General features: G+C 49.2%; 6 protein-coding genes across 6 annotated transcripts; 2 read left to right on the top strand and 4 right to left on the bottom strand.

Annotated features, from left to right (window-relative positions):
- Positions 1 to 72: 72 nt before the first annotated feature.
- EURHEDRAFT_453732 (serine/threonine protein kinase CDC7) lies at positions 73 to 1,691 on the top strand (the record flags this gene model as incomplete). Its single annotated transcript, XM_040784145.1, has 3 exons — positions 73 to 334; positions 429 to 955; positions 1,008 to 1,691. The coding sequence occupies 3 exons, from the start codon at positions 73 to 75 to the stop codon at positions 1,689 to 1,691; spliced, it is 1,473 nt and encodes a 490-aa protein (XP_040639990.1).
- A 346-nt stretch (positions 1,692 to 2,037) lies between these two features.
- On the bottom strand, positions 2,038 to 3,045 carry EURHEDRAFT_453509 (ubiquitin-specific protease OTU1; the record flags this gene model as incomplete). The annotated part of the gene is made up of 1 exon (XM_040784127.1): positions 2,038 to 3,045. One exon carries the CDS (start codon positions 3,043 to 3,045, stop codon positions 2,038 to 2,040), a length of 1,008 nt encoding a protein of 335 aa, XP_040639989.1.
- A 567-nt stretch (positions 3,046 to 3,612) lies between these two features.
- EURHEDRAFT_514699 (putative RSC complex subunit (RSC1)) lies at positions 3,613 to 6,553 on the top strand (the record flags this gene model as incomplete). Its single annotated transcript, XM_040786291.1, has 5 exons — positions 3,613 to 3,764; positions 3,874 to 4,036; positions 4,130 to 4,198; positions 4,266 to 5,519; positions 5,570 to 6,553. 5 exons carry the CDS (start codon positions 3,613 to 3,615, stop codon positions 6,551 to 6,553), a joined length of 2,622 nt encoding a protein of 873 aa, XP_040639988.1.
- Positions 6,554 to 7,407: 854 nt separating this feature from the next.
- Positions 7,408 to 9,354, bottom strand: EURHEDRAFT_401940 (putative spindle poison sensitivity protein Scp3; the record flags this gene model as incomplete). Its single annotated transcript, XM_040780117.1, has 3 exons — positions 7,408 to 8,766; positions 8,861 to 8,982; positions 9,117 to 9,354. The coding sequence occupies 3 exons, from the start codon at positions 9,352 to 9,354 to the stop codon at positions 7,408 to 7,410; spliced, it is 1,719 nt and encodes a 572-aa protein (XP_040639987.1).
- A 904-nt stretch (positions 9,355 to 10,258) lies between these two features.
- On the bottom strand, positions 10,259 to 11,723 carry EURHEDRAFT_369509 (putative TBP interacting domain protein). Its single transcript, XM_040778511.1, has 8 exons — positions 11,497 to 11,723; positions 11,411 to 11,440; positions 11,321 to 11,330; positions 11,231 to 11,243; positions 11,121 to 11,163; positions 11,003 to 11,065; positions 10,518 to 10,930; positions 10,259 to 10,431 (listed from the first exon to the last, which is right to left on the bottom strand). Exons 1-8 carry the CDS (start codon positions 11,540 to 11,542, stop codon positions 10,396 to 10,398), a joined length of 654 nt encoding a protein of 217 aa, XP_040639986.1. The 5' UTR covers positions 11,543 to 11,723; the 3' UTR covers positions 10,259 to 10,395.
- Position 11,724: 1 nt separating this feature from the next.
- On the bottom strand, positions 11,725 to 14,837 carry EURHEDRAFT_369722 (putative chitin synthase activator (Chs3)). Its single transcript, XM_040778512.1, has 5 exons — positions 14,437 to 14,837; positions 13,587 to 14,322; positions 13,405 to 13,524; positions 12,099 to 13,343; positions 11,725 to 12,042 (listed from the first exon to the last, which is right to left on the bottom strand). Exons 1-5 carry the CDS (start codon positions 14,547 to 14,549, stop codon positions 12,031 to 12,033), a joined length of 2,226 nt encoding a protein of 741 aa, XP_040639985.1. The 5' UTR covers positions 14,550 to 14,837; the 3' UTR covers positions 11,725 to 12,030.
- Between the last annotated feature and the right edge of the window lie 276 nt (positions 14,838 to 15,113).

Here is a 15,113-nt window from a genome sequence, read left to right as displayed (position 1 = left end):
TTATTCGATCCTCGTTGAACCCCTCACGCAACGCGAACCCCCCTCTGCTGCTTCATCTTATACTCCCATACTATGTCGGCTCACCCAGCTCCTGCAGGAGTTTTCGAGCTGCAAAGGACCGACTCTCTGACACAATCTCGTGCGACCGGACCGAACTACGTGGTGGAAGATGATGCAGCTACAGATAGTGATGTCGAAAATCGACTCCAAGAGCAGAGCGATTTCGAAGATGATGAGGATATTGATGACTCGGTAAAGGAAGACATGAGAAAGCTGGAGGATTCATTCCCGGGAATTTCAGATCGATTTCGGTTGGTAAATAGAATTGGAGAAGGTAATCTCTTGCTGCATCTTCTCTCCCCGTTTCAGACTCATACAAATGAAGCCGAAAAGAAAAGAGCTTGTGGCTGACGTCTGGTAATTTGCAGGTACATTTTCTACTGTGTACAAAGCAGAAGATCTCCTATACGATCATTATATCAACGACTGGGATATGTTTCAAGACAGCCAAAATGACACCCGGGAAAGTCCACCATCAAAACGGCGCCGGACCGAAGGCGATAATGGACAAGGTCGATCAGCACCAGTAAAGCAAAAGAAACCGCGATACGTTGCATTGAAGAAGATTTACGTGACAAGCAGTCCGCTCCGGATTCAGAACGAATTGGAACTGCTTCATGACCTTCGTGGCTGCAGGTCCGTGTGTCCTCTAATTACTGCTTTTCGACATCTAGATCAGGTCGTTGCCGTCTTACCATTTTTCCCTCACTCCGATTTTCGCGTCCAATACCGTACATTCATGGTTGCCGACATGCGCCATTACTTCCGGTCTCTGTTTACCGCATTGCAATCAGTTCATAAGCACGGCATCCTGCATCGAGATATTAAGCCAACAAACTTCTTATACAACCCTGACATCCGTGAAGGTGTGCTGGTGGACTTCGGTCTTGCAGAGGTAAGTTAGGGTTTTTGGAATAAGTTATAGAAGTGACCTAACCCGTGAACAGCGCGAAGGATCGGAATACACTGGTACCTGTCTTTGCACTAGCTCATCCGTGACGCGTCGAACCCGAATACTCCATAGCTATTACAGCACTCACTGCAACCCCGGCTCATTATCCGTTGGCTATCCCAAGAATGATTCGCGGCCGTCGAGACGGGCTAACCGAGCAGGGACCCGTGGATTCCGAGCCCCAGAAGTCCTTTTCAAGTGTACCTGTCAGACGACCAAGATTGATATGTGGTCGACCGGTGTGATTCTGTTGACCTTACTTGGACGCCGTTTTCCATTTTTTAACTCGGCCGATGACATCGACGCCATGATCGAAATGGCAAGCATCTTTGGTACACGTCGCATGAAGGCAGCTGCGGCGTTGCATGGGCAAATATTTGAAACAAATATACCGACAATTGGCGAAAAGGGCTACAGCTGGGAGAAACTAGTGAAATGGGCCAGTTGCGTTGAAGAACTGACAGAAAGTGAAAAACAAGCCACTCGTCTTCTGGCCGGTCTCATGGAACTCGACCCGCACAAGCGTTTGGGTGCAAAGGAGGCATTGCAACACGAGTTCTTCACGGAACCTAAAGACCATGATGTTGCATGGGGAGGACACCCCGATAGCGGCGATTCAGGGGAAGAAGACGAAGGAGAGGGTGAACAAGATGAGGCGGATGAAGTAGCAATGCTGTGAAAAGGGCAGCCTCAAGAAAAAGAAAAGAAAAGAAAAGAAAGATCTGTCATGTACATGTATGAGTATGATATCCTATGTGGCGTTCCTAATGCTTAACTTTAATAACAAGGGCTTTGGAGGTGACTTGTATTCTGCATGAACTGTTGGTTCCTACCATACAGTTTTGCAATCTAATTACTCTGTAATTACGGTGTCAACAATAGAGAATGGGTTGAAATGGTCGCTGCCTTTCCAAACCTATGTAATTGCCACACCGAACAGACAGGGAAAGGACTCAGGGAATTTAATATATAATTACCCACTGTACACATGAACATGCCTATGATTATTTTCAGACTGCACAGAGTTAGCCGGCCTCGCCAAAGTCATAATGCCCAGTTTGCGCCGCATGTTGTGTTGCGCCTTTCTCCCCGGTAAACGTGCCCCCGCATGTGTTGCAGCGAATGCGAAAACCTGCGGTGTCTGTGTAGTAATGCTTCTCCTGCAAAACCCGACACACTTCCAACGATTTGCCTAGGACCACTGGGTCGGCCGCATCAAATACCTTTGTATCGAAGTCGGGGGGGGCGTAGGTATGGGTAAAGGGAGCATCTGACGGCGACAAGGCAATAGTATCATAATGAATCCCAGAATAGACCAGAACACACCGGGTCGGCGGGCCTTCGTTAAAACGGTCCACCCGGAGCGTCTGCACATCAATCGAACAAATCTCAATATCGAAATGCTTGCTCAAAATGCTGAGCTCGATCCCTCCGCCCCACGAATCCTCGTTTTGGATCCAACGGCAATAATCGTCCGGCTTCTTCTCAAGAACCGCCTCCGAGTACATATCCGAGTTCGCTTGGATTGTCTGCGCAACGATTGACCGCAATTCATTCATAGTGTCCATCCCTCCCATAATCGCACTTCCTATCGCGCGGAAGAGACATGAATTATCATCGGGCATGATACGGAGCACGAAGGTGCCCGAGTGGTCGGGTGACGGTATCTCTGGGGGATCATCTGAGACGTCCTCATGTGACTTGCGCGATAAAGAAAGAGGGCGATCTGGATTCCGAGATGAAGCAGCTGGTGTTCCAGTAGTATCCTCGCCACTGGGTGCTGGCTGGGGGGCGCCCTCCTGCCGGGTGACGATGAGCTGTTCGCCGTTCAGTTTAATGCCAATTTCCGTAACTTTCTGGCTCCCGGAATAGCCTTCAAGCTCTAGCGGTTTGAGGTTGGGATATCCATATTTAACATCGAATGCCGTCAGTCCTGTCTTGTCCGTGATCTGCGTGCGGAGGTTGTCGACGGTAGCGGAATCGTCCAGGATAACTGTGGATTGGCCCTCAGGACCACGGACTCGGATTCTCATTCTTGAGACTCAATTGGTGCACTATGTAAATCGCGAAGATGGATTTATAATTAGAGTATATAAGGAGAGATGTGTAGAAGTGAGGGAGAAAAGGAAGGAAGGAGTAATTTAGTACATGTGGTGGCTCACGATGATAGTATCAGGGCGATAGCGAGTGGGGCAAGAAGCAGCCATGGAGTGCATGTTGAATATCGGTATGAAGTATATAATAGCCAGATTTATGGTACATATAAGAACGAGAAGACACTTGTTAAATTGATTCGAAATATCCTACGCCGTAGAGACTCTTCCACCTGAAGTCTGCATATATCGATCAGATGCGCGCGGCACGTGATGATGTCAGACATGATATTGGTTACCATACCATACCGTATTGTATTGTGAAGCTTCTGGCTGAGTCAGCAAGACACTCCTCTTTGCTCTTCTATCTCTTCTCGCTCTTTTCCAAGAGACGAACAGGCAATTGCTGTCCATTAACGATCTCAGCGCCCGCGTTTTTGCGCCAGTTCCGTTGGTTGTGCGATCAGTGGACCTTGGTTTTCTGCTGTGGCCCCTTCCCCAGAAAACATGGAGCCGTCGCAGGCCCAATCTGAGGAGCCCGTCAAGTCCATTGAGGACGATAACAAGGGTGACAATCAGAATGGAGCTCCTATTCCGGATGATCTATGGAGGATCATGATGGATGTGGTCCTGACCATCTATGAGGTGCGCGAAGAAGAGTAAGTTTGTCCTGCCGGCGTTCCTGACCGCGGCTGCTGTCGCGCTCCACCCGCGATGACCGCATGCGAGAAAGACAGCTCTAATTAACTATTGCTTTAACCGCCGCAGTGGCCACGACCCTTCGAAGTTGTTCCATCGCAGTGTCAACAAACGCTATGTGCCCGATTATTACGAGGTTATCAAGGAGCCAATGGCTCTCAGCATTCTCAAGCAGAAAATCAACAAGCGAGAGTACAGGAAGTTCTCGGATTTCGTGCGAGATTGCGCGCTGGTATGGATGCGACATTCCCCCGGGTTTTTATTCTATACACTCCGTTCCATTTTTCGCAAGGTACTAACAGTTCGTCGTGTCTTCCGCTATTAGATCCCGCATAATGCGCAAACCTACAATCGTCCAATGTCGCAAGCCTATGAGGATGCGCTTGTCATCAAGGTATGTGCAGAAACAATCGCTCCATCAATAAGGGGGAGGAAGAGCACATACTAATCTCAAGGTATAGGATATTTTCGCCCAAGAATTCAATAAGCTGGCCAAGCAAGGAATAATTACTGCCCAAGAGGCTCAACTGCCTGATCTTGGAGAGATCCCCGACCCGGATCCTCTTCCTGAGGAGGAGGAAGAGGAGGAGGATGACGAGGACGATGATGACGAGGACGATTCCGATGATGAAGGTCGCCATAAGAAAAAGCGTGGCCCCAAGCCCAAGCGCGATGGGAAAGACGACGGCCAGAAAGAGCCTGAGATGCGGAAGAAGCGAGGTCGGCCGCCGCGTGTGGACACCCCGATGGAAGCTCGGATCAAGGCAGTTCTGAAGGGGATTCGGAAGTTGAAAGATCCCAGCAGCCAACTGAAAGTGCGACACTTTGAGCGACTGCCAGACAAGGGAACTTATCCGGACTACTACATGGAAATTAAAGAGCCTGTTGCAATCGACCTCATCAAGAGAAAGTCGAAACGGAAGAAGTATCAATCGGTCGATCACTTCATGAGAGACATGAACTTGATGTTCAATAACGCCAAGGCCTACAATCAGCCTGAAAGCCAAATATACAGAGATGCCGTCGACTTGCAAGTGGAATCGCGCAAACTCGCTGAGCTCGAAAAGAAAAAGCCCGATAGCGAGTATTTGATGGAGGACGGGCGTCTCCCATTGCCAGACGGTATCCTCTACAAGGGTGAGATGTGGAAAGTTGGCGACTGGGTTCACATTCAAAACTCTAATGATGTCACGAAGCCCGTCGTAGCACAAATCTACCGTACGTGGCAAGACCCAGAAGGCGAAAAATGGGTCAATGCCTGTTGGTATTATCGGCCCGAGCAAACAGTCCACCATTACGAGAAGCATTTCTATCCCAATGAAGTGGTTAAAACGGGTCAGTATCGTGATCATCGCATTGAAGAGGTCATTGATCGTTGTTTCGTCATGTTCGTTACCCGCTATAATCGCGGACGACCAAGAGGTCTAGCCCCGGAGAAGGACGTGTACGTCTGTGAATCTCGGTACAACGAAGAGAAGCACAAGTTGAACAAGATCAAGACCTGGGCAAGCTGCCTTCCGGACGAAGTGAGGGAGAAAGATTACGAGATGGATCTCTTTGACATCCCGCGGAGGATCAAGAAAATCCCCAGTCCAATTAAACACCTACTGAATAAGGATGCAAAGGAAACGGATGATCTTCCTAGGGCGACTTGGGGAGCAGAGAATGCACCACCAGTTGTAGGAGCGGTTCATTGCCGTCCACGAGATGAAAATGTGAGTTCTCTTGTTAGACCAGAATAGAAGGAAAGACTGACACAGCCCAGGAATCTCCACCACCTGAGCCAACACCATCTCCACCCCCTTCCCTCCCCCCATCTTCTCTGCCACCTGCTTCTCGGCAACCACCTGTCAGTCAGAGTCCTGTCCGGCCAAGCGTGGATAGCCAGGGTAACATTACAATGGCCGGTGTTCCTTCTGTGCCGATACGTTCTCCGGCTGCACCCATTGTACCAGTTCAAGGTTCTCCAGTGCCTGTACCCTCCGCATCCTATCAATCGCCGAATGTGGCACCGGCCCAGGTGTACCAACCTGGCTTGCAAAGACGCCCTAGCTTTGCGCCTCCAACACCTGGTGTACCTTACCCAGGAGCCGCGGTTTCTAGCCCGTATGCAGCTGCCCAGGCAACCCCGTATTCACCATACCAGACAAACCGCCTGGTCCCGCAGCCGACAGTATATAATCCTAATGCACCGCGGCCTATCGAAGTCTTCCAACTAAGCGATGCCGCCAACGCCGCAATTCCCGCTGACATACGGGAACAATTCCATTGTGATGACCACGGCCGTGTCCTCTTCTTCTCTTCACTTTCAATGGACATTCTGCCTTCGTCGCGTCAAAAACTGGGTCATTCCCTCAAATATCTCGCAGCGAAAGAGGAGCGTCGGAAGAAAGTCGAAGAGCGCAAGCGAAAAGCATCTGAGCAGGAAGAACGAGAAGAAGTGGTCAAACGCGCTCGTGCTGATGAGAAGTCCGCCCTCGCAACTCGCGTGGAGGTACTCACCATCCGTGCTGTCGAGACGATGACGAACCAGATTGTGTCCGGGACGGACAAGATTTACGAGGCCCTTTATCAGGATCAGGCGGGTGCGGCCAAGAGTGCTGATGCCAAGGTCCGCGAGCAGCGTGTTGTCATTGACAGGGCTACACAGGAGCAGACAGCGGGTATCAAAGCGCACACCCAAGGCGCCTCTTTTGTGAGTCTTAGGGGTAATGCCGTCTATATGGATGACATAGAACCAAGGAGTTGATATCTTATCGATGGAGAATGGGAATGGGACGAAATGGCAGGTATAAGGGAAACACGACCAGGCTTTGTTTTTATGGGGGCAAAGGCGTAATACCGTAGATAGGTGTCTGGTTTTGGACAGGTGGTGCAACTGTTCATGTATACTATGAAGAAAACAAGTTTTTAATTCATCCATTGTTTTATCCATCTGTGCTTATCCAGTAATCCTTTGCTTTTTTTGCTTAAGAGAATTTGTAAATAAAGACATCAGAAATGTATTTGCGTATTGACAGTACATGAACCACTGTACAGTACCTTGTGAGTGACTAAAACTAATAACAAATATATATATCATCAACTCATGATAGACAGGAGAGTCCAAGTGAAAACAGACGAACCCGAATCATTGTGTACAAAAAATGCCGGGCAGATGATAAATAACAGGGTGAACCCTCCTGGTCGAAATCTCTCAGAAACACCGTTATTCCAAGCCATCCTGAAACAAATAAATCCAAAATATGTATCTAAATACTGAACGTCGACCCAATGCAGGCACCGCGGAAAAAAAAAAAAAAGAATGATGTTTTGTGGTAAGACTTCCCAGAGCCATGGCCATGGCCGTTTCTATGCAAAATCATCCGCCAAAACAAGAACAGAACAAAAGAAAAACAGAGAATCAACGCACTCCATATGAAAATGACTGATGTGTTTAGATAAAAGAAAGATGGCTGGGGACTGATACCTCAGCATGTACTTTTATGTTCCCTTTTGAGTTTTTGTAAACCTTTTTGACTCCTGCCTTTTTTTTTTTTTTTTTTTTTTTTTCTTTTTTCTCATTCCCATGCACACTTTTGCGCATTTTCAAGATAGTCGTGACTAACTGGCGCTGACCTCATCGTTCGAATCCTCCTTGTTGGCGTCCCACGAAATGCTGCACCGCTTGTTGTTCTCTTCCTCTTCCATGGAGAAAACCAAGTCGCTCTGTTCTTCCTCGTCGATCGTGCTGGTGTTGACAGGCGACGAAACGGTACGGTCTAGACGGCTGCTCGCACCCATAGACGAGGAATGACGTGCAGAGCCAGGATGAAGAGACATGTTGCTGAGCTGCTGTGAAATCATGGATGTCGACGGTTGTCGTGCGGGACTGCCAGTGCTCCGACTTCCGATGGGGCCGAGACTGGGACTCGTGCCCAGGTTCAGAGAAGACTCACGAAGAGAAGACTCGCGAAGGGGTGAACCAACTTGAGGGAGCGACGTGCCAGTTGCATGGCCTTCTTCTTCCTTCTTTTGCCGTTGTTTAGCGAACAATGCACCGAAACGGGATGGGCTGGATGCGAGGGGAGAGCCCATTTTGGAGAAACTGGAACTGGCCATGCCGAGCCCGCTCATGTCACGGTGACTCGAACTGTATTCGTGTTCAGTGCGCGACAGTCGTCGGAGCTTTTCCTGGGGGGTAAGGACATCATCATGCAGATTCATGGGCAAATAGTCTTCTTCCATTGGAAAATTCTCGTCCCACTCGTCCAACATCGTTGGTCGAGGAACACTGGCGGATAGCATCTTAGGTCTCACTGCTCGTTGTGAGTGTAAGAGTCGTGTTCCTATTGCTTCATCTTGCATTCCCGGGGGCGACGATCCCATTAAGGACTGCTTTCGTAGGTCGGGGGCGTAAGCCGTATCGCGAAGGTTTCGAAGTGCATCCGAAGGTCTAGCTCTCTGGGCAGGTGGGGACGACAGGTCGAGCCCAAATTTCGATGGCATCGAGGCAGCCACGGGGCCATAACGAGCCGCGTGTGAGATTCCTTCGCTGTCAAATGATGCAGGAAGCGGTGCATCGAGAGCAGTCAGAGGATTGTTGGGCGACATGGGAAACCGAATATCGTCGACAGGCGAACCGGCTTCCGGGGCCAGTCCTGCATCAATCGAGGGAATTGCATCATATGGAGCTGCTGGCGGCTGGGGTTGCTGCTGTTGCTGCGCATGCAAAGCGGCGAATTCTTCTTGTGGCGGAAGCTGCGAGACGTATCGAGGGTCTTGGTTGCTCATCATCCGCTGCTGCGAGAGGACTGAATTCGTCAAGGCTGAATCTTGGTTGACATAGGCCTGCGGGTTGATGCGGCCACCCAAGTTAAGATGGCCTCCACCCATTCCCAGGGAAGGACTTGGTCGATTCACTCGTCGTCCATCTGGGAGGATATGTGCAAGCGCACACTTTGCTCCGAACTTGCAGTTGCCCTATAACCAGAAGAAAAAAGCAGTTACGTTAGTTCTGCTGCTACAATCCCTATAGTATCAAAGCAGAAACAAAGGCGAGAGGAATAGACCATACCTTGGTGAAATATTTACAAGGCGCATAGTCGATCGCCGCATCGGTCGAGTGTAAAAACGGACAGGCTGGACCGGCCTGGCAAGCTCCTTGACGGAAGAACTTGCAGGGAACATGCTTGGTATCTAAATTCCAGATAAAGTGTCAGTTTTTATTCTTTACACCTTTTTATTTTCCTCCGTCGCCTCTATTGTTCAAAGCAGGCAGAGGCAATATGTGGTAAAATCTCTGAGGAAAAGCCACCACGGATTGTTCTTACTGCTTTGATTCGGAGGACTGCGAGCAGCCATATCGTATCCGGAGAGATTGCGAGAATGACCGTTCTGAGCAGATGGCGTACCGGAGGGAACAGGCAGAGGAGGGTTAGAACCACGACTTCTCAATTCACCCGAGAGGCGGTTCTGGGCCCGGGGACCGTTATTGGAGGAGGCGGAGGCGGAGGGAGGGGAGAAAGGAGCAGGAGGAGGATTCTGGGAAGCAGAAACCTGCATCTCCATTAGGAAAGGAAAGGGAAGTCCCGGGGAATTAGATGTATTAAAAGAATGAACAGAGATATAATGGAGGAATGAAAAGAGAGAAGTCGGAGGAGGGGTTTATCGGGCAGAAGAGATCGAGGGGGCGCCTTGGCGGTGAGAGAGTTGGCAGGAGAAGAAGAAGCTATGGACAAATATGAAGATCATATAGACAAGATGACAAAAGAGAAACAAGTAGTGAATGCGAATTGTCGTTTGTTATATGGGATATGCCTGTAGAGTCAGCAGTCACTTGAATAGTCAATAATGATCCAATGGCCGATTCAACTTTGACCACCCAAGGTACACGACATAGCCTCAACTCTCCTCACTAGTTCCGATCGTAGCTTCAATCCTTCTCCGTTGCTCGTCCTCGCTTTATCATTTGGGTTCGATCTGTTGCAACTGATTAGCAATAGAATCTATTTTGCGACACGCTCGCCAGCCGCAAGTATGTTTACTCCTCCGCTCCGAAGGCAAAGGCGCATGACGCTGCCAGATGGTCCTGCAACATAGAAGAATCGTCCAGGCAAGATGTGTCGTCATGTCCTCACACGCCATGACAACCTGACCTTGTCGCATGAATCTTCCCTCCGGGGTCAGATAGGTAGACTTGTGGCCATCAACTCGGCCCTTCCCGTCTTTCTCTACACGGCAATGGTACTAAGTAGCCGTTTCGGTCATTGGTTGAGTATTTCTTCCAAAATGCATTCAATTTTTCGGTTCAAACGGATCTCCTCTAGTGGCGGATGATCATTCTCCCAGCTGTTGATAAACGGGTATTGTACTCTCAAAGTATACAATTGTGTCACATTGTGGGACTGCTGTGTAGCAAGAATGCTATTGCCACTGTCAGAGTCTTAGTGATATCTTTTGCACTCTATACTCCATACAGAATATGGAGTAATCCTTCTATGCCAATGCAGGCCACAGCGGGGTTTGGGGATCCATACCTCGGCTTTATGTACTCCATCTCCATACTGTATATCACTTCATCATATCGAGAAACGAGCATCAACGTTGTTCCTACCATTTGCAATCACCCTCGAGTCCCAAGGATTCCTGTTCGATACCTTTAGAAACACGCTTATCTCTACCTTGCGGGAAAAGTCCCGGAACGGATAGAAGGAAGGGGGGGAAGCACATACCCATAACTCCTCACGAGTCATTCCTTCAGACACAACCTCCGAACATTTCATCCACATATCACGGCATATACGGCGACGCACAATTACCTGTTTCTGCCAACGTTTCCATTCTCGTTCAACTTCAGCTTGTTCCTTCGGTGATACCTGCACCGACGAGTCACGTCCGTGAAATTCGTCCAGTCGTGCAAGCATTGAGTCCTTCTCTTTCTCGAGTCGGTCGATATCCTGTCGGAGTTCGGAGAGCAAAGGTTTGGAGCGAATAGTGACCAGCTCAGCTCGCGCGTTCTTTTCATTATTTTTCAGGGTTGTAAGGTTTTCTTCTAATTGCTTGATTTCCTCGTCTAGGTTCGCTATGACTCCGGTCGTGGCTTCATCAGATGAATCCTGCAGAGCATGGTAAACTGTTTGTTTCCCTAATATGAAAGAGAGATTGACATTAGTATTTGGCTCTCAAAATTTCACCAGGGTCAGGTTCGACCACTTGCCAGCTACCCGTCCTTCAACCTCTTTATTTTGATGTAATTCACGTAGGGCTTTTGCGGCATACGCTTTGAATAGGGCCGTCAGCGGAGTTGAATTGGACCATGGATATGCATAGCTTACCCTTGGTGACCTTGTTGTGCAAATTTGACGATATATCAATCGCCTGTATAGAATAAAAACAAACATGGGAATTAGCATCTCTCTTGTGAGCAACTTCGAGGGAAACGCACCGAATACGGGCGACTGCTCTAAAATATTAGATGGTTACTGTATAGGAGACGGCGTAGGAGACAAATTTGAGGCAGTAAGGTAAAACATACTTTTGCTTCCCTACCGAACCTCATTGGACCCATGTTAGTCGACGGGTATCTATAAGAATCTGTAGGTACAATAAAGAACGACAAACTTACGAAGATAGTCGAGAATCAACGCAGCGCCATCTGTTCCTGATATCAGCCGGCCATAATACCAGGTCTGCTCGCTCATTGAAGCCCACCATCGTTACAAGGCTTTTTGTCTGCCTTCCCCTTCTTTTGCGACATATCCAGGGTGATGGATGTGAGAAGACAAACGAATCCCACTGGAAGAGATAAGAGTGACGAGTGATTGCTGAAATGGGGCGAATAGTTGTTGTTGTAACTGGTTGGTGCCACTGCTGGTGATGGTGTTTACGTTAGAGTATAGGACCCTCTACCCCCATCACGTGAGTAACCCTCCTCCAACTGTTATGTATAATAATGACACCGTCTCTGGGATAACATTTTAATTATTGCACACAGAATATAGGATCATAAAGATTAAAAAGGTAAACAGAACGCTCTATTTCAAAGATGTAAGGTCGAATAACAACCCTAGAAGGACAACAACCGTCAACACACGCCTTTCCTATGCAGGTCGTCAACAAGCCCTTCCAAGAATGAGAAGATAAATCAAAAATCAAGACAAAATGTTCTTTTTTTCTTCCCGAAATGCCAATTACAATGAAATAAGTATGAAAGGAAACATGCCGAATGCAAAAGTGGCCTGGGTATCACATGATAATCTGTATTGAAGTTAGTATTTCTGTTACTGGGAGTTTAAGATAAGCAGTAAACTTACGCAATCGTTGTCCTTTTGGATAGTAGGAACTCCCATCTCTTCGAACGTCTTGGGACCTTTGCCTGGCAATCCAGGCTTCTGGTTTGCCGTGATCGAAGAAGAGGAAGCCGGCGGCTTAGGTGTGGACGGCGCAGATTCTCTGGGTGGCGTTTGGACGGACTGCGACGAAAAGGAAGCAGCAGAAGGCGATGATACAGCTGGTCGAGGGGAAGCCACGGAGCCCTGCGAGGGAGGAGAAACAGGGGTTCTTGCAGGCTTCCGGTCAGGACCCCCATCAAGACGCGGAGGCCGGCGGCGAGGGTCAGCCCCCGGGGATTCCAAAGGCGCCGAATAGCCGACGTCGAGTTTAGGCGCGGCAGAAGGGCTGCGCATACTCGATGGGCTCGTGGGAGCGGTGGTGGTGGTTGGTGTTTTGGTGCCACTTGGATGACGTTGGCCCATAGGCCCTGCTCCATAGGATGCAGCTCGGTTGTAAGGGGGCGCATTGGCGCGAATGTTGGGGTTGATCGTGAATGCAGAGCTTGGCCGGGGATCCGGCATCGCGACTCCATAGGGAGGCCGAGCCCTGGAGCTTGGCCTGTCGGGGTAAGGTGCCGCAGATGGAGCAGGGTTGTTGTCAGAAAGACTCATTATCGAGGGATCAGGCATTTCGATGTTTTCTGGTGTTGACCCTAGATTGCCGGGTCGCTGAGATCCGTACCGGGATTTAATCCTTGCGATAGCGACCTTTTCGTGATCCTTCTTGGACAACGTCTTGGACCGAGAAATACTATCGATCCGGTTTGTCGCGTCTTTGTTTCCACTTGCTGCGGCTTTAGAGTACCAGCTTCTGGCCTCCTTAATGTCCACAGGTACAAAAATTCCAACTTCGTAAAAATATCCCAATGCGAATTCGGCAGTAGGGAAACCGCTCTGGGCGGCGCGTTGGGCGTACTGGAAAGCCAACTCGTCATTCTTTTCGAATACTCCCTCGTGTCCGCAAAGGAACCACTTGCTGATTGCCATCTCCGCTTCGGGTTCACCTTGACGGGCAGCCAGGGCATTATAATGCAAGGATAATGCAGGATTGAAGTCACAACCGAGCTGACACAGCTCGTACGCGGCGCCAATCTTCACTTGGGCTTTGGCGAATCCGTGATATGCGGCCTTTTCAATATTGACACGAGAAGCATTAAGATCGAGAGGAAGGAACTGCTCAGGAACGCTCACTTGGTTCAATTCTCGCGCCAAAAGCATACCATAAACCTATACATAAACATGGTCAGTCTAAAATTCGGAACGGAGACAAGATGCAAAGGTTACGCACATAGGCTCCCTGAGGGGCGTTCTCGTCACAGGACTCCGCAGCATAGTGAATGTATTCCAGGCCCATCTGGTAGTCTTGTGGTTGGCCATGCTGACCAAGAAGCATCATCATACCAAGGCGCTGTTCAGACAATGAGTTAGCAATCATCGGTTTCGAAATACCGTCGAGTACGGGGCGCATACGTAGTATGAAGCAGAATCACCCAGATTGACACCTTTTCTGTAATGCCGAATAGCCTTTTCAGGTTCGCCTGCACTTTCAAATTGCATCCCAATCCTATACTCGGCCCTGGCGTAACCCTTCTCTGCTGCTCGTGAGTAGGCGCGGAATGCCTCTTTTTTGTCCACAGCAAAGCCAAACTTGCCAAATTCACGCCACATGCCTCGGATAAAATCAGCCTTGGGGTGGAACTGGTCCGCCAAGAACCGCACAATGTTCATCGCATCGTTCTTGAGCTGATGCTCCACCGGTGGAGTCTGGGGTCGTGGAGGTTGAACTAGCGCCAGACGGGCTTCATTCTGCGTTGCAGCCTCAACATACGCCAGCGAGTCCTGTGCCCAGGCCAACTGCATCTCCGGGTCGTTCGAAGACAGAACAGCCATCCTAGCAGTCTCTAGACTGGCCTCTCTCTGCTCGTCTGTGGGAGGGACATTTGGCGGCGGGTTGCGCAGAACGGGGAACGGGGAAAAATTGGGCTGGTCCATGGTGTCATAGACAACAGACTGTTCATAGGCACCAGCATCGTAACCTGAAGATGACTGAGGTCCGTGGACGACGGCCGCGGCGGAAGAAGTCCGCTGAGGATACTGCGCCCGGTCGTATTGTACTTGACCGTACTGACTGCGGTGCGGGTTGCGCGCTTCGTGTTCGAGATGGGCGATGCTGTGTTGCATGGTCTGAGGCACTTCAGGCATGACCCTAGAAAGAGATCCAAGAGGAGAAGGTTAGCAACATCCACACCACCTTAAGATAAGCCGCTCCATGAAGGCAAATCATTAAAGTGATCAGTCACAACCAAAAATCACGACGTACCTTTGTGGGGAGGGGGATATGACTTCCGGCATGTAAAAGTCATCCTGACCCCCTGGATACCATGTAGCACCAAGCCGTGGTTGACCACGACCTTGCGGCGGTCTGTTCATCATTGTAGGCAGCAAATCGCTGTTCGCGTGGACGGTTTATTGCTTGTTCTTTTGCTTCTTTCCGTTGTTGTCGTCGTCGTCGTTGTTGTTGTTTTTTTTCTGGACTAATTCCCAGCGAATAATTCGTGCACGGTTTCCTTTCCGCTCTTTTAAGTCCGGTGCTGTCTTGATTATTGGGGGCTCTTCGGTTCCCAATAGCTGATGGTTCGGCAGGAGGAGCCCGGGGGGAATCTAATAAGGAAAAAGTACCAAAGGGATTGAAAGTCAATTGTGAGAAAGGAACCTGCTAGGAAGGAAAGAAATGGAACTATGGCAATTGAACAGCCCAGGACGGTGATAAATCGATCCTCCACCAGAAAAAAAAGGTAGGAAAGAATCTTGCGCGATAATAACTCAAGGATAGTAAAAAAGGACCACCCAGATCACATGCTCTTTTTGGAGAAACTATTCCACACCATAAAAAGTGATAGAAATTAGCAGAGGGAAATCGCAATCTTTTCAGTCACACTCATAATCATAGAAATAACAAACATCCAGAGCGCTTAGTAGTAGTAAATAAGAGTATGT

The sequence above is a fragment of the Aspergillus ruber genome (assembly GCF_000600275.1).
Source record: "Aspergillus ruber CBS 135680 unplaced genomic scaffold scaffold00009, whole genome shotgun sequence".
NCBI classification, from domain to species: domain Eukaryota; kingdom Fungi; phylum Ascomycota; class Eurotiomycetes; order Eurotiales; family Aspergillaceae; genus Aspergillus; species Aspergillus ruber.
The sequence above is the reverse complement of the archived record's forward strand: the minus strand, read 5'-3'. Positions and strand labels throughout refer to the sequence as shown.